The sequence below is a fragment of the Danio aesculapii genome, chromosome 7 (genome assembly GCF_903798145.1).
Source record: "Danio aesculapii chromosome 7, fDanAes4.1, whole genome shotgun sequence".
Lineage (NCBI taxonomy): Eukaryota > Metazoa > Chordata > Actinopteri > Cypriniformes > Danionidae > Danio > Danio aesculapii.
The window spans coordinates 52,179,581-52,207,503 of record NC_079441.1 but is presented as its reverse complement, the minus strand read 5'-3'; the positions used below and the strand labels follow the sequence as shown (position 1 = coordinate 52,207,503).

The 27,923-nt window shown below is 35.2% G+C and overlaps 1 protein-coding gene across 1 annotated transcript; it reads left to right on the top strand.

The window, feature by feature from the left end:
* Positions 1-1,205: 1,205 nt before the first annotated feature.
* Positions 1,206-22,782, top strand: dpep1 (dipeptidase 1). The gene is made up of 10 exons (XM_056462147.1): positions 1,206-1,423; positions 4,114-4,240; positions 4,624-4,756; positions 8,636-8,786; positions 10,518-10,587; positions 12,452-12,628; positions 18,727-18,811; positions 18,929-19,004; positions 22,312-22,447; positions 22,541-22,782. The coding sequence occupies exons 1-10, from the start codon at positions 1,305-1,307 to the stop codon at positions 22,709-22,711; spliced, it is 1,245 nt and encodes a 414-aa protein (XP_056318122.1). The 5' UTR covers positions 1,206-1,304; the 3' UTR covers positions 22,712-22,782.
* Positions 22,783-27,923: the final 5,141 nt, after the last annotated feature.

The window sequence follows — 27,923 nt, the reverse complement described above, 5'->3', positions numbered from 1 at the left end:
TCACAAGCAAAATGACCACCTTGTGTCATACAACATATATCGACCAATCAGCACTGTTGTCAGGGCAAAATTTCAAGCGCAACCAATTATTTAAACAGAGACATGGTGAATCGTTTAAAGAAATTAAAATGTTAGGTAACACTTTATTTTGATGGTCCGTTTGAGTATTAATAGAGTGTCTGCTTAATGTCTGTTGATATACTCCTTCAACTGACATTTAACTGACTATTAGAAACTTTGCAAGTACATGTCAACTTACACTAACCCTAACCCCATCCCCAACCCTAATCCCAACCAAACAGTCTACTTATAATCCAATGAGAATTAGTTGGCATGCAGATGCAGTGTAACTTAAATTTAACAAACGGACCATCAAAAAAAAAGTGTGACCAAATGTTAAGTTCAGAGAACTTAAAATATTAATTAAAAGTTTTTTGCTGCCTAATGGGTAACATACATGTTTAAGCTTTGATGCCAAAACTTAGTATATTAAGCAACGTCAAATTATATTAACTTAATATATTTAGTAATGGCAACAGTGGGGTTTACAGTGGAAATATGTTGTCTTGATAATGTCAAGGTTGTGATGTATTTGGTTATGTCAAGTCATAACAAAGACAAATCAATCAATATCACCTTTGACTTTAAAATGACACTGACAAATGAACAAATGACACTTAACGACAGTTGTCATAAGCATGCATAACATATTCATGCCATAATTATAAACATTTCATGACCTAATGGACCCTCGCTTAAAAGAAAGAGTTACCAATTCAAGTACAGCCTAACAGTGTATCATCTGTATTCTTCAGTTATAGAGTATACATTTGTTTGTTTGCTTTTTGTATGGGAACATGTCTTTCTAATGATAGTATACATTAACCCCTTAGCATTCCTGGACTGCTATAACTTTGGGTACCATGGACGATATGCAGGTTAAAATCTAAGCTGTATTTAAGTCTCTCCAGTCATAGGAATTTCTCTAAATACATTGTCCAGAGACTGCAGAGACTTTAAACATGAACTTGAAAAAGTATCACATGCCGTACTTTACCACAATCGCCTTACTCTATCATTAAAATAAAGATATGGCTTTTATGTGACAGTTGTCGTGTTCATGGGGCAACTTTACAGCCCAAAATTATACATTAACTGACATTTGGCAAAGTGCATAATTATTATGGGAACCTTATCCTTGACTCTGCATTTTAGTGACTCTGTACACAGAGAGGAGGATAAACATCTAGCAGTGAGCTAAACGAGTGTTATTTCAGGAGTAACAGTGGCTAAATAGTGTGGTGATGATGGAATGGGTCAAGATTTTATGTTTAGTGCTCTTGGTTTTCTCATTCAGCTCTGTAGCAGATGAATTGATGGAACGGGCACTGAAACTGATGGGTGAAACCCCACTTATAGATGGGTAAGTCTGTCTGTCTGTCTGTCTATCTGTCTATCTGTCTATCTATCTATCTATCTATCTATCTATCTATCTATCTATCTATCTATCTATCTATCTATCTATCTATCTATCTATCTATCTATCTATCTATCTATCTATCTAATTTCTCTTTGCATTGCTGAGTGTAGCTCATCTCTGAAAAGCTGCTTTGACACAATCTGCATTGTGCTGTAGAAGTGAAGGTCTCTTGAATCCGAGTTAAAATTTATTTTCAGGGATTTAAAAATATTCCCTGACCATTGTTTATTTATTTATTTTCATTTATTTATTTTTTGCAACAGGAATTGGACATAGTTAGAATAACTCAGAATAGAACATAACCAGGAACTATCCTTCTAACTACACCCTTCTCTGCAGTCCAGGGGTGCATTAAAGCACTAAGGTCACAATTTCTGTTTTCACAATTATAGTTCAGATATTCAGTGTTTCCTGAATCCATCTATCCACTAAAACATCAAATCAATGAACTATAATTGTGACAACGGAACTCACGACCTTAGTTGGCTAATGCTAGTTTTTAGAAATGCACACCTGGACTGCAGAGAGGCCAGTCTAGCATGTTCATTCTGCTTGCCAAACTGCTCTGTTTCTGTTTATTGTGCATTGTTTAATTTGCATGTTCTATAACTTTTTTATTACGCTACTGTACCAACTTTTTTTTTTGCGTGGTGCAGCATTCAAAATCAAATTTTTTAATATTTACAAAGTACAGTTAAGTTTGCTGGTGAAAACAATATGCTTTTTTTATTGTATCAATTTAACACAAGAGTACTGGGTCACACTTTATTTTGATGGTCCGTTTGTTGAATTTAAGTTACATTGCATTTACATGCCAACTAATTCTCATTAGATTATAAGTAGACTGTTAGGTTGGGGTTAGGGTTAGTGTACTGTAAGTTGACATGTGCTTGCAAAGTTTCTTATAGTCAGTTAAATGTCTGTTGAAGGAGCAGTATCAACAGATATTAAGCAAACAGTCTACTAATACTCAAATGGACCATCAAAATAAAGTGTTACCGGGTACTGACAATTCAGACAGACATTCTAGACTTCATTGCATTTTACAACCTTTTCAGAACTGACTGGGTGCAATCAGTCAAATAAGTTTCATGTCTTTCTTTTCTTTTTTTGTTTCTTTAAAACCTGTTTTAACCAACAAAGGCTCATTCTGAAAACGTCCCCCTATATACATTTCTGGAGATCGCAAATTATATAACCAGAAGTAAGTATGGTTGCATTTTATCTTTACAAGAAAGGCTACGGGCTGGTATGACGCCGTTCCTTTTTGTGCTTAACAGCTGACCGCTTACCTCCGTGTGGAAAGCTTTCCCACAGTTACCAGTTTGTCCAGTAGCTCACCATGTACGTTGGTGGACTTGAAATGCAGAGAGGAGTTAAAATAAAGGAGACCAATAAAATAAACAAGTAAATAACAGGGTGAGAATGTGGTAAAATCTGAAGACATGGTCAAAACAAAGTCCCTTTAAGGCAAGTCATTTCACTCGTCGGCCATCTTTAAAATGCCTCTCGGGCAGTATGCTTGGTCATTCTGTCTGAATGGGGAAACATCATATTCTCCAAAACTGTTTGCCAAGATTACAGTTACATTAAATTTTTGGAATCACCAATAAAATTAAACAGCTGCTGTCTAATAAGTTTCGTTTATAAACGTTCAACTCGACGTTCAAATTTTTTTCAGGGTGCCCGAGCTAATGCGCATGCGCACTCGAAAAAAAAAACGAGATCACGACACCAACCTCATTTATGGCCGTTCTACACATTATCATCCTCTGGATAATGCTTCGCGCTGGTCTTCTGAAGTCATTCACAGCTTGGTCTTGATGGCAAATCTCCTCCAGAAATGAAAGCGTCTCTTTGTTTACAAGTTTGTGGGCTTTTGAGTAGTTGCTGTTATGTGATGTGCATTTGACAGGACGGACTGGACCTTTCGTTCATTTCATACAGATTACAGAACAAAAAAAATTTGTTGTCAATGTAGTGGGTCCATTTAAAAGTACAGATTTCAAGCCTTATGTGGGTATATTTCTTATGTCTGTGGAGCAAGAATTCACTGAGATTTCAGTGCTTTTTCTGACCACCAAACTGTTGTTAAAGCACACATCTGATCCGAGATTCTCCATGGAGAAATGTCAGTCTACAGCAATCGATGATTGGCTACTGTACTAGTAGGTGGGGCTTCATTCACAGCGGCCTCTGGTGGATTTGTGAAAATAAAAACTGCAAAAAAACACACCTCCTGGGACGTATTTGCTGCTCTCCAGAAATGTATAAAGGGGCTCCATATTCAGAATGAGTCTGGGTTGTTTTTAACACATTTTTATTCCGTTTTTAATCATTTTTATTCTTTGTTGTTTTTATTTCTTATACTTGTATTTTATGTTTCTTGTATTTTTGTTCATGTAAAGCACTTTCAATTACCATTGTGTATGAAATGTTCTATGTAAATAAACTTGCCTTGCCTTTATTTATACAGTAGATTACAATTGTGAAAATTAATTGCATTTCTTACCTTATTTGATCTTACAAATGTCTTGTCGGAACAATGACAGTTACAAAATGTTTCTCTTGGATTCTCTAATTATCTTTTCTTTTTATCATTGTTATTTTTTTTTAAATCTCTCAATAAACAGGCACAATGACTTGCCCTGGCAGATGAGAAACTTGTTTAATAATCAGCTCAATGATGTGGACTTGCACAGACTAAACTCCACACACACCAACATTGAAAAAATCAAACACGGGCGCCTCTCAGCACAGGTACACACATACACACATACTTGTATAGCAATCTTTGTGGGGACTTCCTATAGACATAATGCATTTTATAATGTACAAACTGTATGATCAATCTCCTTACCTCAAACACTAACAGAAAATGTTCTGCATTTTTACCTTTTCAAAACACTTCATTCTAAATGATTTGAAAGCTGAATTACTCATCATGTGAATGAGACATTTCCTTTAAAGTAAAAAATGGTTGGTGTTATTTGGTCCCCACAATAAATCCCAGACATTCTCCATAGATGTAATGGTTTAATGATTTATTTAATATACTTTTACACTGTATATTATATCCCCTAAACCTAGCCCTAACACACACACACACACAACATGTGAATGGTTTTGATTTTCTGATGCAGTTCTGGGCAGCCTATGTACCATGTGATACCCAGAACAAAGATGCAGTCAGACAGACCTTGGAGCAGATTGATGTAATTCACAGGATGTGTGACAAATACCCAGATGATTTCAAATTTGCTGCTAGCAGTCAAGGTAAGCCATGTGAAAAGGTAGTGAATTTAAATCCCACTTAAAGTAAATCAAATAAAGGTCAGTATGGTGTAATGTGACGGTTTCAGTGCACCCACAGGAACAGGCCTCAGTATTTGTGGCATTATAAGAAAAAGGAACTGGAAAAGTGGAAACATTTATTATTTTACTGTCAGGAGGGAACTGATTAAACCAGATGCCTACTGCACAATTTATAGTAGTCCTTTATGACTGTAGCTTGTCAGACACAAAGCCATGTCATGCTGTGCACTAGAGTTAAAAGGATAGTTTACTCAAAACTGAAAATGCTGTCATCATTTACTCAACCCTCATTTGTTGCAAGCGTAGTTTATGTTTTCTGTTGAACACAGAAGAAGATATTTTGAAGAAAGCTGAAAAACCTGTAATCCCTGACTTCCATGATAGGAAAATCAAATACTGTGCAAGTCAACGGTTACAGGTTTCCAACTTTTTTCTAAACAAATACCTTTGTGTTCAAGAAAAGACAGAAAGTCAAACTGGTTTGGAACGAGTAAATGACGACAGATTTTTTTTAGTTTTGGGTGAACTATCCCTTTAAGATTCTAACATTTGCAAATGAACATACTGTTTGCAAGAAAACTCATCAGCATCCATGACATGTTCAAATTAGTTGAGAGTAACAATATTTTTACTTTATCACTGTATTTAGGTACACTGAAAAAATTATTCATTGGATTTACAATTTTTTTTTCAGATGAATGGTTGCAAACAAATGAAACGAGTTTAAACAAACAAATTAAGTTGAACATAACTAAAATTAATTTGTTTAAATTCAGTGAATATGAATTGTTTGCAGCCACTTACCTCTAAAGAAAAAAATGTGTAAATAAACAATTTTTTTCAATGTACATGTTTTTTTAACCCTGGCTCATTTTTTGGAAAATATAGTTCTATATACATTTCTGAAGAGTGCCAAATATGTCCCTGGAGCTACATTTTTTGTTGTTGTTTTTTTTTTGCAGTTTTTGTTTTTGCAAATCCTCCAGAGGCTGGTGTTTACGCTTTTTGAGATCTCAAATTTCTGTCACAAGTGCCATTCGGTCTGCTGTTCTCACGTAAATCCACCAGAAGCCGCTATCGACTGACTGACTGACTGAATGACCAAACCGGCAGATATCCCCCACCCTCCCCCTTCCCTAAACCCAACCAACAGTGTTTTCAAAAGCATTCCAGAAAAAGAAAAAATCCTTGCGGCAGCCAAATTTTTACCATATCTACAAATTTTCTCACATTTCCACCCTGTTATTTATTTGTTTGTTTTTTGGCTTTGTCTTATCTGCTTTCTGGAACTGTTCTTCACTGGACACGAACCCCATCGTCATGGTCAACTTCACTTTGCATCTCAAGTCCTTTAACGTACACAACGAGCCACTTGACCACTGGAAACAGCGGAAAAGCCATCCACTTGGTGGTAAGCGGTGAGCTGGTAAGCGTGAAAAGGAATGGCATCATACCCCTACGTAGTGTTCATTATAAAGACGAAATGCAGCTATACGTTTTGCTGGATACATAATTTGCAAATATTCAGAAATGTATATAGGGCTACGTTTTTAGAATGTTGGGGTTTTTCTACATTATGTGCTGTGTTTTATTTTACGTCACTACATTACTATGCATAATATCAAACCTTTTACACCACTGGATGTCTTAAAACATGTAGAACCTTCACTCAGAGAGGATAGTATTAGTAAATGTTTGATTTGGGCAATGCAGTGGCACAGTAGGTAGTGCTGTCGCCTCACTGCAAGAAGGTTGCTGGTTCGAGCCTCGGCTGGGTCAGTTGGTGTTTCTGTGTGGAGTTTGCATGTTCTCCCTCCGTTTGTGTGGGTTTCCTCTGGGTGCTCCAGTTTCCCCCACGGGTCAAAGACATGCGGTACAGGTGAATTGGGTAGGCTAAATTGGCTGTTGTGAATGAGTGTGTGTGGATGTTTCCCAGAGATGGGTTGTGGCTGAAAGGGCATCCGCTGCATAAAACAAATGCTGGATGAATTGGCGGTTCATTCTGCTGTGGTGACCCCAGATTAATAAAGGGACTAAGCTGACAAGAAAATGAATGAATGTTGATGTTGAATGAAAAAGCTGATTCTCTTCAGTTGTCATTTCACAAATCGCACTGAACAAATATTGTAAACTGAACTGATCTATCTGCATCTCAGATCAACTCAGTGATTCAAAAGATCCGATCAGAGTGATTCTGCAGTTAACAATTGACTGATTCAAATGATCAGGTCAGAGTGATTCTGCAGTTAATCATTGACTGATTCAAATGATCCGGTCAGGAGAGTCTGCATTTAAGGAATTCACATGTTTAACTCTGAATTGATCAAGAACAGAAGCTTGAGCATTCACAGATTTGATTAAAGTGTCAGAATTAAAAGTTTCAGCAGTTAAAGTGGAAATTAATGAGTCAAGAACAGAAGCTTGAGCATTGACAGATTAGACTTGATCGTGACAATTAAAAGTTTCCACAATTAAAAAACTGTAATCTTCAATACACTAATTTAAAAAGACAAAACAGCAGATGTGAAATTTTATTATGTTTTCAATGAATTTACATTTCAGCAGTTTGCCTCAAATAGAGGCTGTGGAGTGTCATGGAATCTTAAAAAACTGATGATGTATGATCTGATGTATACGGAGTTTATTTTGTCTCTGGTGGGCAGCTTGTGTCCAAAAATCACAAATTGTGCACTGATCAACACAGGCTCATTGTAAAAATGCCCACCTGTATACATTTCTAGAGAGCATGAATTATATATCCAGAGCTACGTATGGCTGCATTTTGTCTTCAAAAAAATGCTACGGGGTGGTATGACACAGTCAACGGTTTCTTTTTCTTTTCGCGCTACCAGCTGACCACTTACCTCCGTGTAGACATCTTTTCCACTGTTACCAGTTTGCCCAGTAGCTCCCCGCATACCTCAGCAGACTTGAGATGCAAAGAGGAGTTGACCGTGATGACTGTATTTAAGTCTGGTGAAAAACGGTTCCAGAAAGTAAATCACAGGGCGAGAATGTGGTAAGATCTGAAGACGTGATAAAAATCAGGCGACCACAAGGTCTTTTCCTTTTCTAGATTGCTTTTAAAAACACTGTTGGTTGGGTTTAGGGAAGTGGGTGATCGGGTCAGTCGGTGCTTTTGAAAATACTATCCGCTGAGTTTAGAGAAGGGGGTGGGTGAGGTTGATCGGTCGGTTGGTCAGTCAGTCAGCTGACATTGCCTTTTGGTGTGTTTCACAAGAACAGCAGGTGTGAATGGCACTCACAAGAGAAATTTGAGATCTGAAAAATCATACAAAGCAACCTCTGGTGGATTCGTGAAAACAAAAACTGCGAATAAAACAAAACTCCTGGGACGTATTTTGCGATCTCCAGAAATTTATATAGGAATACTTATCAATAATGAACCTGGGTTGGCACTGATGGTTAGTGTGATTCCACCGAGTAGGACTATCTGTGGATATATGTTGATCCAGGAACAACATTCCAATAAGCCAAAAAGATTTATGAGATAAATTGACAGTTTATGCTAAGTTAAGGCAGTTAGGGTCATATACAATTGTTATCCAACTGTTATTCCCCTCTGACTGTAATTTACAGTTATGGTTAAGTTTAGGGATACGAATTGGGCCTGGATTACATTTTCGAACAAGAATGATGTTTCAGCATCAACATAGTTGTTAATCCAGGGCTGCATCCTTCTTGGCAAAATCACACCCGTCGTGCACCAATGCACCAACATAATAAATGATATACTGTTGCAACATCTGAGAAATTAAAAAAATGTGTGCATATTTATAACTGTTTTTAATTTAAACTATAACTAAAATGTGGTTACAGATATAATGGATGCATTTGAACAGAATAAGACAGCCAGTCTGATTGGCGTAGAAGGTGGGCATTCGATTGACAGCAGTCTGGGTACCCTGCGCACAATGTACCAACTGGGGGTCCGATATCTTACTCTCACACACAGCTGCAATACACCCTGGTGAGTGACCGTACTCGAAACATACAGTTGCAATCAGAATTATTAGACCCCCTGAATTATTAGGCCCCCTGTTTATTTTTTCCCCAATTCTTGTTTAACGGAAAGATTTTTTTCAACACATTTGTAAACATAATAGTTTTAATAAATGATTTATTCTATCTTTGCCATGATGACATTAAATAATATTTTACTAGATATTTTTAAGACAGCTTCTATACATATATATTTATATACACATATATATTCACATATATATTCTATACTTCTATACTCTATTCTTTTTTCTATACAGCTTAAAGTGACATTTAAAGGCTTAACTAAGTTAATTAGGTTAACTCGGCAGGTTAGAGTAATTAGGCTGGTTATTGTATAACGATGGTTTGTTTTGCAAAACAAAATTGAAAAAAAAAAAAATAGCTTAAAGGGGCTAATAATTTTGACCTTGAAATGGTTTTTAAAAAATGTAAAACTTCTTTTATTCTAGCCGAGATAAAACAAACAAGACTTCCTCCAGAAGAAAAAAAATATTATCAGACATACTGTGAAAATTTCCTTGCTCTGTTAAACATCATTCAAGAGTTCACACTTAGCTGATAATTAATAATAAGCTTGTTTGGCATGCTGTCCCGGGAGAGAGCCCTGAGCTCATAAGATCCTCGAGCCCGAGGTTCCCTCCCGTTGCAAGGCGAGAGGGGAGTTTGAGCTCAGATAGATCTCGAGAACTCCCCTGCCGTAGTAACTGATGAACAGATAGTGATTGCTCTTAAGCGATAACTACTTACTAAGAGCATGTCTATGTTGCTGGTTTGGATTAGTCAATTAACTTAAGTTGCATGTTTTTGGATGGTGGGAGGAAACCGGGGGAAACCCACATGAGCACGGGGAGAAAGTGCAAACTTTACACAGAAACGTCTGCTGGTTTGGTAAAGCCTGGAACCAGAGACGTTCTTGCTGTGAGACAACAGTGCTAAGCACTGGGCCACCATGTCACCCATCTAGGAAGGAGGAGTAGGGGTGGAAGAGGGGAATCTTCAAAACAAAGATAGCGGTGGTACGTAACCCAGGGTATTTGTAGTGGCTAAGGAGCCATCTTATTGGTGCATTGAGAATTGGATAATGCGGATCCAGCCTCTAGCCATCATGAGCACGTGATCCTCTCGAATTTAGTTTATAAATAAACTTCACTTTGGCAAATATTTCAAAAAGAAAAAAAAATTAAAGACGGGGTGGGGGGGGCTAATAATTCTGACTTCAACTGTATCTGACCTATTACAGCATAATCTGAAATTGATCAACTTCCAAAAAAATTACAAACTGGTTTATCCTGCATTGTAAGGAAATTCAAATTTAAAAATATCTCATGAGTTTGGAGGAAAGTAAACATGAACCTGTCGGGAAAGGGAACTGCCAAAGGTGTTTTTACACCCTACAATACAGTGCTTTTTTGGCAACACGCCCATATCACACACTGACAGCTGCTTTAGAAAGTGAATGGAAACTGAGGGAAACTCCAGGCCGGTGCCAACTGTCTTCAAAACATGATCTCTTCACAGATTTGGCATTTCGAGATAAAGTGCGGGCTGAAATCAAAGCAATGTTAGTTTTCCTAGGAATTGACAAAAGCCACAGTAGCGCACATGCACATCTGATTGAGGAAGACATTTAAATTTCTCTCTTAAAATAACATTGGTTTTTTTCCCGCTACAACATTGTTATCTCACTTCCTTCTAGGGCAGACAACTGGCTGATGGACACAGAATCCAATCCTGTGTCAAATATTGGTTTGTCTGAATTCGGCAAGGTTAGATACACTTAACACACTTTTGGTTATACCACCTAAACCAATATATAATTGTGCAAACAATAAAATAAAGGTTACAGCCAAATGTATTTAAATGACGGTAATGGTTTGGTTTGATCCTTAAAATTATTGAAATATCTATTTACAAAATCATTTATTTTCCATAAATTCAGTTTGTTTGTTTATTTATTTATTTATTGCTAATTTATTCTTCTATGAACTATATAAAGACATGATATATGAAAATTATATATAGGCTATATTGTGTTATTTAGGCATCCTTAATTACAATTAATTTAGTACAATAAATTAATCAAAATGCATTTCAAGGGTCATTTTAAGATTCTTATCACCAATTGATTCCTTAATTTTGTCTAAGATTTGAAAAATGATAATAAAACAGTATTTGGATATTACAGATTTTGATATTTTCAACTTTTTGGTTTCAAATTATAGATTCCATTTATGAAGAATTTAGTCTTTAGAATGTGTGATATATTATTGTTTTAAGGGTTGTCAATTAATTAATTGCAATTAATAGATTTTTACATTTACCATGTTAAAGGGCACCTATTTTACTCTTTTTTCAAGATTTAATATAAGTCTTTTGTGTTTCCAGATTGTGTCTGTAAAGTTTCAGCTCAAAACACCCATCAGATTATTTATTATACCTTTCAGAATATTGGAATTTTCAGCTCTGACCACATTGTAGCTATTTTTGTTGCCTGTGCCTTTAATGCAAATGAGCAAGTACTCCCCGTCCACCGTTCCCACATGCCTGTCAGAGCGTGTCTTATTCTCAGGCTGTGTCAGATAAACAGCACAGTGACAGACATGAAGGAAGCAGATCTCACACAACGTTTGTGATAAATACTACAGTAAGAACTTTCTTAATGTTTATTTAATATATTTGTTGGGGAGTTAATTCAAGCTTTTCTGCAATGATGAGTCACACACAATGTCATAACGAAGTTCACGCACGCATACACACACACAGCTCACGCGTTTAACTTTGCACTGTTTTTGCATGACAAATGTGACAGGATATACGTTAATATCCACTGCTCTATGGATATCCGTTATGTTATTGTACAAAATAAACCTGACTTAACGTCCACAAACCGGGATTAAAGCATCCTCTTTTATAATTGTACTGACGATTTTACTGTGTTTTCTTTATCACAAACATACACTGTTTTAAAAAGGTTTTAAACTTGTGAAACTCATTCTTGACCACATTTGATGATGATTGATGTTCACAGCGAGCTGAATAGATCTTTTAATCCCAGTTGTTTTGCGCACGTCCTGTCTTGTTGATATGATTATACGCATTACTATTGAGTTCAACGCAATCTCACAGCAATTGGTAACTTTTTGATTTAGTGGCTAATTCGAATGAATTCATACGATCTAATTTGTACAATTTAGTATGATTTGCTCATTACCCAATGACTGTTGAGTTTCGTAAAAATTCGTAAAAATTAGCCACTAAACTGACAAAATGTAAAATAGTTAGGTTTTCTTATGAGATCAGGTTGTGGAGACATGTTAATAGGTGGCTTTCAAGCAATTTCGGTGAGCGGGGAAACCAAACTCCTATCTCACATTGCAGTGGGCCTCAAAATGGGAGGGATTTGGATCCTATTTTAACATCAGGAAATTAAAAAACTTATTGTCTTTATATCACCCCAATATGACTGTGGACACACTATACCTCCAAACAGCTCCCAAAAGATGATTTTCATCATAGGTGCTCTTTAACTTGGAACATAGTTGTGGATACAGTAGAATGTCCTGTCTTGCTTTAGAGAAAGTTTTAGACTATTGTTGCATATGTGGTCATCAGTTTGTTTGATCCTTTCAGCAAGTGATCTGGGAAATGAACCGCATTGGAATGCTTATTGACTTGTCTCATGTGTCAGAGAAAGTGATGAACCAGGTGCTGGACATCTCCAAAGCCCCTGTCATCTTCAGCCACTCTTCTGCCTACAGCATCTGTAAACACAAGAGAAATGTTCCTGATGATGTACTCGTAAAAGTGGTAAGCGCACCATAAACTTACAACCTCCAAATGCTGTAGTTTATCATGAGATAGATAGCAAGTCATATAATTACATAAGTGACATATTACTTTTTATGACCAGTCATATATGACTGTAAGTGAGATATTGCTTTTGTGAAACAAAAATGTAATCTACAATCAAGATGCTGTGTGATATGGCTTTATATTAACATATTTTATGGCTGTTATTTGAGGTAATCTCAGCTTTGTTAATATAGAGTTATATCACACAGATATGCGTATGATATTATGTTTTTATAATGGTTCAACTGTACAATTGTGTAAATAGAAAGAACTAATATTGTGTGATGTGGTAAAAATAGCAGTAAAACATTCGCATTAGAGCAAGTAACAAAGGAATGTTTAAGTAACTTAATAGTTTATTTTTTTATGTAAAGTATTATTTATAAGAGATTGACTGAGAGAGGCTGCTTATTCCTCAGATCATGTACATAATAAAACAATAATTTGACTGTCTGCTGTTAATATATTTCTCATTGTGTAATCCCATGACAGTGCTAGTCAGTGCAGATCTTCCATCTTGTAAAACTAAAGTCCTTGTTTACACCCTTATATTGGTCTCTTTCAATATAAACTCTTTGGTACCTATTCTTCCACTCTTAATGAAAGTCTCTTGTTACCATTTAAAGGCATAGCAATGAAATGATGAACTAAAGTCAGTCACCATTACTAACAAACACACATGCCGTTTCTCAAAATAAAATACTTTTGCTAATATTATTGATTGAACAAGGGCAGCACGGTGACTCAGTGGTTAGCACTGTCGCCTCACAGCAAGAAGGTCACTGGTTCGAGTCGCTAGACCAGTTGGCATTTCTGTGTGGAGTTTGCATGTTCTCCCAATGTTACCTCTTTGTGCTCTAGTTTCCCCCACAGTCCAAAGACATTGGATGAACTAAATTGGCTGTAGTGTATAAGTGTCTGAGTGTTTCCCAGTGCTGGGCTGCGCTAGAAGGGTATCTGCTGTCTAAAATATATTCTGAAGTAGTTGGTGGTTCATTCCACTGTGGCAACCCCTGATAAATAAGGGACTAACCTGAAGGAAAACGAATGAATGAATGAATTGACTGGACAATAATATTTAATAAATGATAACTAATAATAATAACTATCATTGCTAACCACAGCTGTTTGCCAATAAATAATAGATAAATAAGACTGACCATTAAATATAGCTCAGGATAATTATTTCTCATGTTTAATCACTATCAGAGCCAGTGGCAGATTTCAGAAGAAGTCTCCGAGTTGAGGCTGTTCTTGGCATGTTTATGAGCACTAAGGTATTTGAGAACCCCTGGAGTTCACATCCCCTAAAACTATGAGTTTACAGTCTAGAGTTTAGCTCCAATCCTAATAAAACACACATACCTGTAGCTTTCTAGTGGTTTTGAAGGAATTTATTATAGTGTTCACATATTTGGAGCAAACCATATATGACAATGTCTCTCCAAGTTCCCCATCTCTGTTAGAAAAAAAAATAATATTTTGACATCTACATAACAGCTTAGTTTCCTAAAAAATTCTTAAAACTGCATTATGTGACACAAATGCAGTAGTATGCATTCCCTGTGAGTTTAGTCATCTGACACTATCTGTTAGAAATTTTACATATGGAGAAATAATTCTGAGATTCTGAAAACAGAGCACACCCTATTACATTTAAGAATCAGAATAAACTGTTGGGTTACATTTAATAATTTTTTTAGACTTAAAGTGTTACTACACCCAAAAATGTAAATAATGTCATTAATTACTCACCCTCATGTTGATCCAAGCCCCTGAGACCTCCATCCATCACATAAATTAAGATATTTGAGGTGAAATCTGAGAGCTCCCTTATCCTCCATAGACAGCAATTTCAGAAAAATACCAAAAACATCTTCAAAATAGACCATATGCCTTCAGTGGTTTAATCAGAATACTGTTGTGCACACATTGAACAAAATCTTCAATATCAGTAACATAATACTTTGCATGCACCTGTGCTTTGTTGGCCCATTTGGGGTATAAATCAATGCAAAGTGATCTCCTGTCCTTATTTTTGTTTTATTTGAGCACTAAAGTATTCTTGTTGATAATAATATACTTGAACCACTAAAGGCATATGATCAGTTTTGAGGATGTTTTTTGGTATTTTTCTGGTTGTGAACCTTGCTGTCAACGAAGGATAAAGGAGCTCTCAGATTTGACCTAAAATACCTAAAATTGTTGTGAAGGTGAGGGGTTTGGAACATCAGGTAACTTAGTAATTATTTACATAATTATAATTTTGAGTGGGGCAGCACGGTGGCTCAGTGGTTAGTACTGTTGCCTCACAGCAAGAAGGTTGCTGGTTTAAGTCCCAGCTGGACAAGCTGACATTTCAGTGTTGAGTTTGCATGTTCTCCCCGGGTTTCCTCCGGGTGCTCCGGTTTCCCTCACAATCCAAAGACATGCACTATAAGTGAATTGGATAAACTAAATTGGCCATACGCAGTGGGGAGCACAATCACCTCAGAGCAAGAAGGTCACTGGTTCGAGCATCGGCTGCGTCAGTTGGGGTTTCTGTGTGGAATTTGCATGCTCTTCCCATGTTTGCGTAAGTTTCCTGCGGGTGCTCCGGTTTTCCCCACAATCCAAAGACATGCAGTACAGGTGAATTGAATAAGCTAAATTGGCAGTAGTGTATGTAAGTGTGTGCAAGAGTGTGGGGGTGTTTCCCAGTGTTGGGTATCCTGGAAGGGCATCCGCTGTGTAAAACATATGCTGGATAAGTTGGCGGTTCATTCCGCTGTGGCGACCCCTAAATAATAAAGGGACTAAGCCGAAAAGAAAGAAGAAATTGGCCATAATGTTTGTGTGTAATTCTATGAATGTCAGTGTATGGGTGTTTCCCAATACTGGGTTGCGGTTGGAAGGGCATACACTGCGTAAAACATATGCCAGAATAGTTAACTGTTCATTCCGCTGTGGCAATCCTTGATAAATAAGGGACTAAACTGAAGGAAAATTAATTAATTAATAATTTTGGATGAAGTTACCCTTTAATAGTGCCAGTCTATTTGTTCTTCACTGATTGCTTTAGTGTATGGTATTTTAACAGCTCTCTGGAACTCTTTGATCTGTTCACACTAAAAGCCATCAACTAGGTTAACCACTATTGCCTCTTAATACTTCAAAATAAGCTAAAAAAATCAAAGGAAGTGAGACTTATGTGGCTTTGTGTATACTATACACAGACAACAAATGTCCCAGTTATTATACCTAAAATAACATATTAATATTATAAAAAGTGCTATTGCTCACGCTTGGATTTGAACAGCATGCAGTGAATAAAATATGGTGTATTATTGCCAAATTTACATGTAAATCCATTACCTTAAACTACTTAATTTTTTGCACAAGGTGAAACTAAACAGATCTAATTAAATAACATCACATTATACCCAAACCTTAAACATTTTCACAAACTGCATCAACGACTTCACTTTTTGCTAACCTTTTTGACTTTGACCTCAGTCACAGTTATTGAGAATAAAACATTTTAAATTTGATGTCACCACTGATGAAGAGTGAACTTTACTGTTAGGTTTGTCTTAGATTGCTGCCACTGTATGTTATGGCAATAAAAACAAGAAGCTACTTGGTTATATTTCTTTGTCAAATGAACATTTGGTTCACTGGTCAGTGATTTTTTTTAATGTATAATAATGGTGCTGTGGTGTTGATTACACTGTACTGATCGCAGAACGAAAGCCAGACGTACTTTGGACAGGTTTTAAAGACACAATGTACATATGAATCCCTTAAAACACACAGACATCAAGAATCTGAGCATAAATCTCAACAATGGTGAATTTGTATTCATTTATTTATTTTGCCACAGTGCACGCTGTGTTTCATTTAGATTCAGATGTTCAATGTGTTTTTAAAACATGACCTATTCTCTGCTGGGCCTCAATAATGTATTCTATTATCAGTTTAGAGATAACTACATAGCATAATTAAGATTAAAATCACTGACAATATCAGTGAATCAAAACTGATAGTAAAATTATGCAACAATCACTTTGCTTTTAGTATGTCTTGTCATAAAACAAAGTTTCAGCACACAAATAAAAGTACATATGAGGAACGAAGAATCAAAGGGAGCAGGTAAAGCAACCCCTCTTCACCACAATGGGGACTCCTTAAAAGGCACCTATTTTACCCCTTTTACAAGATGTAAGATAAGACTTTGGTGTCTCCAGAATGTGTCTGTAAAGTTTCAGCTCAAAATACCCATCAGATAATTTGTTATAGCCTCCAGAATATGCTCAGTGTCTTATGAATTGTACCTGTTTTTGTAGCCTGTGACTTTAAATGCAAATGAGCTGCTTCTTCCCATCCACTCCTCCCACATGCATGTGTGCTTTTCCTGCTTTACGTCAGATAAACAGCCGTCACTGATAGAAACAGACACGGATGAAGCTGTAATAGAGCTCATTAGTCAAAAATACCATGTAAGTTTATTTCACGTCTATGTGGTGGAGTTTATTTAAGCCTTTCTAAACTGATGAGTCACACACAAATGCGGTTTGCAGTACACACACACATATTAGCGTTTACTGACACCATACAGCTGTGGTAATTATAGCAGTTAAGAGCAATTTTACTCTCTTTATTACGAACATGCTCGGTTTTAAAAACTTAAAAATCACAGAGAGTTGGGACAGATGTTTAAATCCCAGTTTCTTCGCAAAAATTGTTCTGTGGACATGTGTATACATGTTATTATAGAAACATGGCATCTGTCAATCAATAAAGTGGGTGGGGAAAACCGCACTCCTACATTACGTTGTGGTGGGCCTCAGAATCACTGGTATTTGGGTCCTATTTTAACATCAGGAAATTTTAAAAAAGAAACTTGTGTTTATTTACACATTATACCTACAGACAGTTCTGTCCAAACAGCTTACAAAAGAGGATTTTTATCATAGGTGCCCTTTATGCCCTTTAAAACTTAGTTCTCGATAAATGTAAATAAGGACTTGAGTAGACGTAGGGTCAGAAATAGTCAAACAGGTTTGTACAGTAATAAGTGAAGCTGCTGGTGCTTTTTGATGATTCTATGCTGTGATTTTGAGAGATTTAATAAAAAATGTCTAAAATACATAATTTGGAGACTTTGGTTAATGGGATGTTAATTCAAGTTGGGCTCTTGAGTTTCGCCTCATTGACAAACTTTGTCTCATTTATTAAAACAGGTTTCCACACAATTTTAAAGTAAAGTCAACTGTTGGGGTTAGAGTGTCTAATCAGACTTGAGAAATATGTTTACTATCACCATTTTTTTGGCAATCATTTCCGTGTGATTTCAGGAATTCAACATTAAATTATGTCGACCCAGAAACATGTCTAACTCTGCCAAAATCAGTATTTGTTGTTTCATATACCGGCCTACTTTTGTTTGGAGATTTGTTTTGGCTCCTACAAAAGGTTTACACCCAACCATATTCAAAAGTGGGCATGTCAGACATGAAACATCCATTATCATGTCTGAATGGCAGCACTGTAAGTTTCCTTGGTTCTTGAAAACACAATATAAACAGTAGCAAAGCCGTTGAGTCACAATCCTTTGGAACTCCATGAAAACTGCATTTGCAGTGCAGAAAACAACATTTGCATTTACATTACATTGCAAAAAAAGTTTAATATAAAACTAGCAGTTAAATATCATCTATTGTGAGAAATATTTAAACGTTTTTAGTAATTGTAGATGCGTATATTTTGGTCGTTGGTTCTGACGTGCTTGTTGCTTGAACAGGTCAATAATAAAGTTAAATGTCCATACCTTTTGCAAATAAAGTTGGATATTCCAATCCATTTATTGTCCATTTTGTCAAAATTAAAAAGTAAACATCAAAACAAAAACCGTCAAAAAGTTTGTTTGACCCTCTTCTACACCTCTCAGCTCATCGTGAGAAGAGCATAAATACCATACACACCCTCTAGTGGTGCGAAAGAAAATTGCAACCCGTAAAAGGTTCCAACAGTAATGTTTTTCAAATTATCTATTTTATGAATTTCTGTTTCAGAAATTAAACAGGGGGATTGTCATGGTTAATTTTTATAATGACTATGTAACCTGCAATGAACATGCTACCCTCTCAGATGTGGCCGGTAAGTTAAAATACCTTAAAAGCAACCTCTAAGCAAACAGTACTCCCTTCATTGAACACTTTCAGATACAAATCAACACTTTGATGTCTTAACCTAACCTCTATATGTAAACTTTAGATCACTTCGACCATATCAAGAAAGTGGCTGATGCCAGTATCATTGGATTTGGAGGAGATTATGATGGTGTGCCAAGGTAAGCATGAAGATTAGTCAAGAAACTGCCTGTATTGTAATCTAAGGATCATGCAGCTTGATGGTACGAGGCATTGTCAAGCATGTGTATTGTATGTAATGAGAATTTCTTAAAGGGAGCATGAACTGAAAAATCAAATATTGATCTTTTGACTCAGAGATCATTGTAATATAAAAAGGAAACGTTTATCCAACTCTAAAAAAAAAAAAAAATCTGTTAGTGAAACTGAGTGTTGTTATTATTAATAATATTATTTAAATTATTTTAAACCATATTTTTAATACTTTAACAAGTTAACATTATTTAACCTCGATTGCACTGTTAAATATTGTACTATGTGTAAAAACTACTGTCACGTCATTGTTGTTTCCCAAGAACAAAACAGCAATCTGACATTAACTTTTACTAAATAAAAACAAATGTGGCATGTTTACACTTTCAGAAGAAGGTACAAAAAGCTGTCACTGGGTAGGTATGAGTATGTTTTTAAAAAGGTAACTACTAGCTTCTAACCTGTACATTTTAGTAAAAAGTACCACAAATATACCCCATATAAAATTAAAGGTAGTCTTAAAGTCTACCTTTAATGTACTGTGCGTTTGTTGAATTTAAGCTACACTGCATCTACATGCCAACTTATTCTCATTAAATGATAAGCTGGACATATTGGGGATAGGGTCGGGGTTAAGGTTAGGGTTAGTGTAAGTTAACATGTACTTGCAAAGTTGCTTATAGTCAGTTAAATGTCTGTTGAAGGAGCATATCAACATATTAAGCAGATAGTCTACTAATACTCAAATGGACCATCAAAATAAAGTGTTACCAAACGTGTAAATCTTTGAAAAGGTACTGTAACTACCTTTACTTTACTTGTTAAGCCTGGTTAACTAATCAGCAACCCATGTTCTGTTGTCATTAATATTTTAATAAAGTTCAATAGGTAGAACTGTCAGAGATATAAACAAAAAAATGTTATGCATTAAAGTTTGATTTAAAAAAATCTTGAATGGTTATAAAAATCTTTATAATCATTAAAATAATTTATAAAAATAATTAGTTTAAAAATCTTGAATGAATATTAATGACATAACATAGCCCCCCTGTCGTTTAAAGAATATCTCAACGGTGAACGCATCAAGTATAAAAACCTTGTTCTTTCCGTGAGGTGTGCGCACAGTCAATAGAGGTCTGCGACACGGTGCCAGGCGAAAGTATAAATCAGGCTTCAGAGTGTTTCAAAGAGAGGCTGTTCACAGACTGTTTTATGCAAAATTATGCTAATATTATGAGCGGATCAAACATTTTTAATTACTATTTAAGACTCCTTTAAGACAGGTGGACAAATAAACAGTACCACATACCAGTGGTGGCGTACAAGTAAACTAGGCACTTGAGTAAAAGTACAGGTACCCTAATAAAATATTATTCCAGTAAAAGTGTAAAGTTCTCCTTTTTCTTGAGTACAAAAGTACTTTATTTTTTAATCCACTTAAGTAATGATGGTAAAAGTACTAAGTGATGAATTCTTAGTACTTAGTAATCTCTGGATAATAAATTTTTACCTTTCTTTCAGGAAATGTAGTGGAGTAAAAAGTCCATTATTTTGTTTCAGTATCTAGTATGTAAAAGTAAATTTCGTTCATTAATTCATTTTCTTTTCGGCTTAGTCCCTTTTTTAATCTGGGGTCACAACAGCGAAATGATCCGCCAACTTATCCAGCATGTTTTACACAGCGGATGCCCTTCCAGCTGCAACCCATCACTGTGAAACATCCATACACACTCATTCACATACACACACACTCATACCCTACGGTCAATTTTAGCTTATCCAATTCACCTGTACCTCATGTCTGTGGACTGTGGGTGAAACCATAGCACCAGGAGGAAACCCATGCGAACACAGGGAGAACATGCAAACTCCAGACAGAAATGCCAACTGACCCAGCCAAGGCTTGAACCAGCGACCTTCTAGCTGTGAGGCGAACGTGCTACCCGCTGCGCCACCACGTCGCCCGAAAGCAAATTTACCTTAGATAAAAATACTCCAATCAATTAAAATATATTCTTGAAGTCCCAGTGAAATCAGAGTTTTGTTTTTATCAGTATCAGTATTATGTTAGTATCAGTATCAGTCTAATCGCATATCTTTAAACAAAAAATTATTTAGGCCTATTTAATTATTTTTTTATTATTTGTGTTCAATAATTGAGATATAAAATGAGATAGTAAAATATAATCAACACCAAATATCTAAATAAACTGTAAATGAAAAATGTAAATGAAAAAGCTTATTTATTGACTGTCTTAGTCCTATCACTTTAAAATAACAAACATCGAACATCTCTCTATATTTAGGCTAAAACACTGCTTTATTTATTTATTTATTTATTTAGGCCTACTTATTTGTGTATGTATGTTTGTACTTTCATTTTAGTTGTCTTTTATTTCTTTTATTTTACTTTCCAAAATGAATCCTCATTTCACTTAACTAATTTACAATGATAATAAATTTGTTGACAAATTTTTATTCAATTATGAAGGAATTATAATGCTTTGTTTCATTATTTCATCTTCATTTACAAGTAGCAGGGTATTTACAGCTACTGTATATTTCTGTTCATTCGCATCCTATCCCTTTATGCCGCCTGGCGGCATTTATACTTAAAAACACGTTTTTACTCCTTTAGTCCAGCGGCGGTGCCACTCGCAGCATGAGTGCTCCTTTTAAAGTGTCACCCGTTGTATATCTATATAGATCATATACTTGATTCCTGGAGGACCACAGCTCTGCACAGTTTCGCTCCAACCCTAATCAAACACAACTGATCCAACTAATCAAGATGTTCAATAATACTAGAGACTATTAAGCAGGTGTGAGTTGGACTTGGTTGGAGTCAAACTATGCAGAGTTGTGGCCCTCCAGGAATTGAGTTTGAGACCGCTGATATAAATTATATTTAATCTATATCTACTGTATTAAATATAAACTGTGTAAACTGTATATACGAAGCTTGTAGTTTATCACTACTGCCTAATTGGATCAAACAATTTTTCTGACGTCACCTCATACTCAAATGCTCTCTAGTATCTGCCACAACAGAATGCTATTGGCTGTTTTTTAAAAAAGGGGAAGAACTACTCATTTTCAGGCATTGTCGTCATGTTTCAGCTGAAATTACGTCACACTTTAAACAAAAATGCACATTTCAAAGCACTTCAGGGGTAAAGTAAAAATAATGTCCACCCCTAACCATAACACTAACAACAAAAATGTAACAATTAAAAAATAATATGTTTTCACCAGGGTGCCGGTTGGTCTAGAAGATGTGTCAAAGTACCCAGACCTGGTGGTTGAACTTCTCAGGCGTGGTTGGTCAGATAATGAGATCAAAGATGCTTTGGGAGGAAATCTGCTGAGAGTGTTCAGAGATGTTGAGATTGTAAGAAACAGACACATGCCATGCATACATGCTCAAACACACTGGTTTGTCTGCTCAAACATTTTCATATAACTAACTTTTATATTTTATTAGGTAAGAGACAGCCAGAGAAATACCAAACCAGATGATAAGCCCATTCCTCTTAAAGAAGTCCAGAACCCCTGCAGGACAGACTATGGTTATTCTGATAAATCCAGCTCAACTTGCGCACAATCTTTCTATCCACTTGTCCTGATTCTAGCACTGCTAAACAAGTTGTTGTAATCAATCTCTCTTTAGATTGTCTACTGTTTTGGGACCTTTGATAAAGAGTTGACTTGAAGACACATTTGAGAGAGTTTTAAAACATTTAAGACTAAAAAAAGTGATATATGTGGCAAGTATAGTACAGTAATGGCAAAATAATTACCTATTTTGGATGTTTGGAAGTTTAATTAAGCTACTAAAATATGAAGAACATTCAATGTAAAATCTAATATATAAATATTACATCATTAGAGTATTAAGTAAAGCTCATGTTCCATGAAAACATTTTGCAAATAACCTTCTGTAAATCTATTAAAACCTAATTTTGGATTTTATCAATCATTAGAAACTTTAGACAACATTAAAGGTTATTTACTCTGTGTTTTGATTTTTAGATTTTTGTACTCTCAGATTCCAGATATTGAAATAATTGTATCTCAGCCAAATATTGTCCTGTCCTGACAAACCAAACCACACAACAATGGAAAGCTCACCAGATTATATAAATTTTGTTCTCAAAAAAATGACTCTTGTGACTAGTTTTGTGTTCACATATTAGCAAAAGAAAAACCTGTAACTTGGTTAATTTTAAGTTAACAAAACAGGCCAACTATTGATTGGCAAAAAGCTCACAGGACAAAAAGTACACATTAACATCAATTTAATCACTTAATTTACATGGCCTAAATAACAACAAAACAAACAATTCTGCGATAGCTTAAATAAGAATAACAGTGATTTTTTTTTCCAGTTTACAATGAAGTTAAAATAACTGCAATCTAAAAAATGTCAGTATTTTCTATGTATGCTATGAAGTCTTGTAAAAAAAATCATAAATTGATAGTAAATAATGTTGAACCGAATATGAAATTCTGAAATAACTGGACTTATATATGTATATATAACTTAATTCAGTAATCTTTGACTTATTTACGAATTCATCAAAAACAGCCTCTACTGGAAAGGTAGTTTTTTGACGTCAATACCAGCAAAGTAACTCGGTGCTTTTTTGATGTACGTAATACTGACTACTTTTGAATGTCTGGCAATGATTCTTATCAAAGATGCGGTAAGTGATTTCTGGAAAATGATGTTGCTATTTGAAATCCAGAAAACAAACCAGCCCTGTTTCCAGCAGGATCACACCCTTATCTTGATGCCTTCACCCACACATTCCCATACACACTACACAACACATGCGACAACTATGACAAAATCATCTCTTCTCTTAAAAACACAATGATTTTCATGAACAGCTCCCTACATAACATGATTAGGCTATATAATTATAGTTCAAAATTATATCTACATTTATTGGTAACACTTTAGTTTAAGTCCCAATTCCCACTGTTAACTACTGTATATTGGCTTATTACCCAAATCCTACCCTTTACCTAAAATCAACTATTACCTTACCTATCATTAATAAGCAGCAAATTAGCAGTTTATTGAGCTAAAAGTATAAGTTAATGGTTTGTTAATAGGGAGAATTTTATCTCAAATAAATTGTGACCCAATTATTAACGAGACAGTTTAGATAAAATTAAAAATCTACTCACTGTTTACACACCCTCAAGTCGTTCCAAATCTTTACTAGTTTGTTTATTCTGTTCACCACTGAAGAAAATGAAGAAAACTGAAAACCTGTTACAATTGACTTCTATAGTATTTGTTTTTCCTTCTTTGGAAGTCAATGGTTACAGGTTTCCAGATTTGTTCTAAATATTTTCTTCAGTGTTCAACAGAAGAAAACAAGTCAAACAGGTTTGGAACAAGTGAAGGGTGAGTAAATGATAACAGGATTTTTACATTTTCGATGAACTATCCCTTTAAATAAAACACAAATTCAAAATCCTGAACACTGAGTTAGAATGAGAGTGCAAAGTGAAAAAGTAAAAAATGCTATCTATTTGATTCATTTAATAATGATGCACTTTTAATGTAAACAATTTTAATTAATAAAATGTTAGTGAACAGTAACTAATAGAAACAACAATCAAAAGTGTGTGTGTATAATAATTTATATATATATATATATATATATATATATATATATATATATATATATATATATATATATATATATATATATATCGTTCATTTATGTAAGCAAGAATAGCAAAATATAGAAACAGTGGAATATTATACTCAAACTCAAACAAAGTATTGATAAATGTGTAAATATTGTCAAAATAAATATTGTTATTGTCTGAACTATTTTTGGTTGATTATTTTCTCATATTTTCTTATATATTTACAATTCTTGTAAACGACAATATATTCAATAAACTGTGATTAATGTGAGAAATGCTGTGAGAAACGTTATAGTGTGTGTGTGTGTTTGTGTGTTTGTGTGTGTGTGTGTGTGTGTGTGTGTGTGTCTGTGTGTTCTTGTATACATGGTTTACAGGGTCAAAAGACCAGGTTACTCACCAGCATTACAGGGTCACCATGGTATAGAGGGACACTTCCGTGACCCTGTAATTCTGAGACCCACTATGTTGTTTTATGACTCCTAATAAAGCCCCTTATTAGTTTTTTAGGCATTTGAAAAATTGACCCTACATACCATGATGTGCATGTGTATAAATTTTACAACTGTCCCCTTAAACCATGATGTGATGTCTTCATACAATACAATTTCCCGGGAAATTTTACAACTGTCCCCTTAAACCATGATGTGATGTTTACAATTTCCCGGGAAATTTCCCTTTTCTAATGAATAGCATTTTTAAGGGTCTAAACATGCTCGAAAACTCACAAAACTTTACACACACGCCAAAAGTGGTGTATATTTACGTTTGATATGGGCTTCGGAAATGAGTGTGGCAAAATGGCTCGACAGCGCCACCTATGTGCGTTTGACAGAGTAGCCCCCAAGCTACATTTCACGCACACATATGAAAATTAACACACAAATCAAACATGCCAAAACCTACAAAAAAGTGTCTTGGAGCGAAATCCAAACGTGAACAGGAAGTGGGATATTTTTAAATTCCTTTTCAAAAAAGTGGAGGTTTTGCCATTTCCAGTCATTGTATTTTAACAAACTCCTCCTAGAGATTTTATCATATCGACACCAAAATTGGCTTTTGTCATCTAAAGGCCTTGGCGATGTTAAATTGTGAAGATCCAGAGTTTTCGTGGAAGGGCGTGTCCGTGGTGACCTCACAAACTTTGATGTTTCACCACGAAACAGGAAGTTGTTATAACTCAGACATGCATGATCCGATCTGCCTCAAAATTCACGTGTTTGATGTCCTGACCTGAACACGTTTACATGCCAATATCCAGTTACAGTTATAGCGCCACCTGCTGGCTACATTAAATGAAATGTTTTACACTGTAACAAACTCCTACAAGCAATTTTATCAGATTGAATCCAAGTTCTGTTAGTATAATCCAAAGGCCTTTGTGATGATAAATTGTGATGATCCATAGTTTTCGCCAAAGGGCGTGTCCGTGGCAGACTGATAAAGTTCAGTGCTTCGCCACTGAGGAGGAAGTACTTATAACTCAGCCACATAATGTCTGATCTTCCTGAAAATTCACAAACTGAGATTCCTCTCCTGAAGACATCTATGTTCCGATATTGAGTCACAGTCATAGCGCCACCCTTTCATTGCAAATCATTGCCACAGTGAGGTCTCTTTTTTCGCTACTTGCAGCTTTATTTTTATTATTTAATCATTCATTCATTTTTTTTAGTTACTGATTTATCAGGGGTTGCCACAGAGGAATGATCCACCAACTACTCTGGCATATGTTATACACAGTAGATGCCCTTCCAGCCACAACTCAGTACTGGGAAACACCCATACACTCTCTCAATCTCACACATGCAATGAATGCAATGCAATTGTGACATCACAACAGTGTAGATTCCATGTGCTTTTAAAAATGTATCAAAAATGGCTCTGTTCTTAAAAAGTCAAAAAAGAACTGATGTACTTAAATGTAAAGTATAAACATGTAGTAGTTTATTCATCAAAACCTGGAAATGTTTTTGATAAATTTTTAAATATATGTTGCATGTACATATACATATTTGTATACCTTTGAAATTTAAACATTAACTTGTATTTTAATACTATTTGGAATTACGTATTTAAATAAGAAATTAGATCTGCTTATTGAGGGTCATTTAGAGTATGTGTGTCAGAAAAGTGAGTGATTAAATGCATAAATACACTACGTGACCAACTCATATGTGGACCATTTCCATGATTTGGTGCAAATAAGATTACTTTAAGTGAACTGATCCAACATTTAACCGTTAACCGCACACCAACTCCTGTTTTCTGGCAGACACAGGTATGGTTTGTGGTTCCTCCTGTGCACACAGAAACTAACTCTAATTATATTCCACCTCTAAGCTTCAAGCATGGCAAAATAGCTTGAGTCTATCTTCTGTGTCCCACACCATTTGAATCACATGCGAATTAATAAGCCTACATCTGAGGTAACCAACTAAATCAAAAGACACTCTGCTTTACAAAACTAATAACTTTAAATTTTTCACATTATTTTACACAACTACAAACACATTTAACAAATTTGTAATAATTTTTTTTTTTCCAATGATGCAGCATGGGCAGTTTGCAGTAACTGAAATGCCAACACAACAGCACAGGGGTGCATTTCCCAAACAACAACGTAACTCTTGGCTGCACAATCATAGTACAATGCATCGTTTGGTATAAGAACGATACAGTGACGAGTGTTTCCCAAAACTTTACTTGCTCTGTCACAGATTCATCATTTGAACTACATTAGTTATAAAGTAAAATGTCCATAATGATGCTCTAAATGGGATGGAGTAGCAACTACCTTCAGGAGAAAATCCCCATAACTTTTTTCTTTGTGCAAATTATTGCTTTACATGCACACGCATTTTTAAAAAAATCCAATATTAGTCTTGGAAAAAAACATGCACTCGTTTTCCATATTAACTGAAATATATATATAAACGGCACATATACGGCCTGTGTTTCCTTTATGAATATTATTGAGAATATTCCATAATATATTCTAAAACATAAAATCACTTACAAAATAGAGTTTTGTAAGTGATTTTATGCTTTAGAATAGAATATGGAATATTAATAGAATATGAAAATACTCATATTCTAATGTTATATATAAATTGTCACGTTAATAATTTTAATTTATAGTAGGCTACTTATTAAGAAATAAAATTACAAAACAATATCCTACTTAATAATAAAAA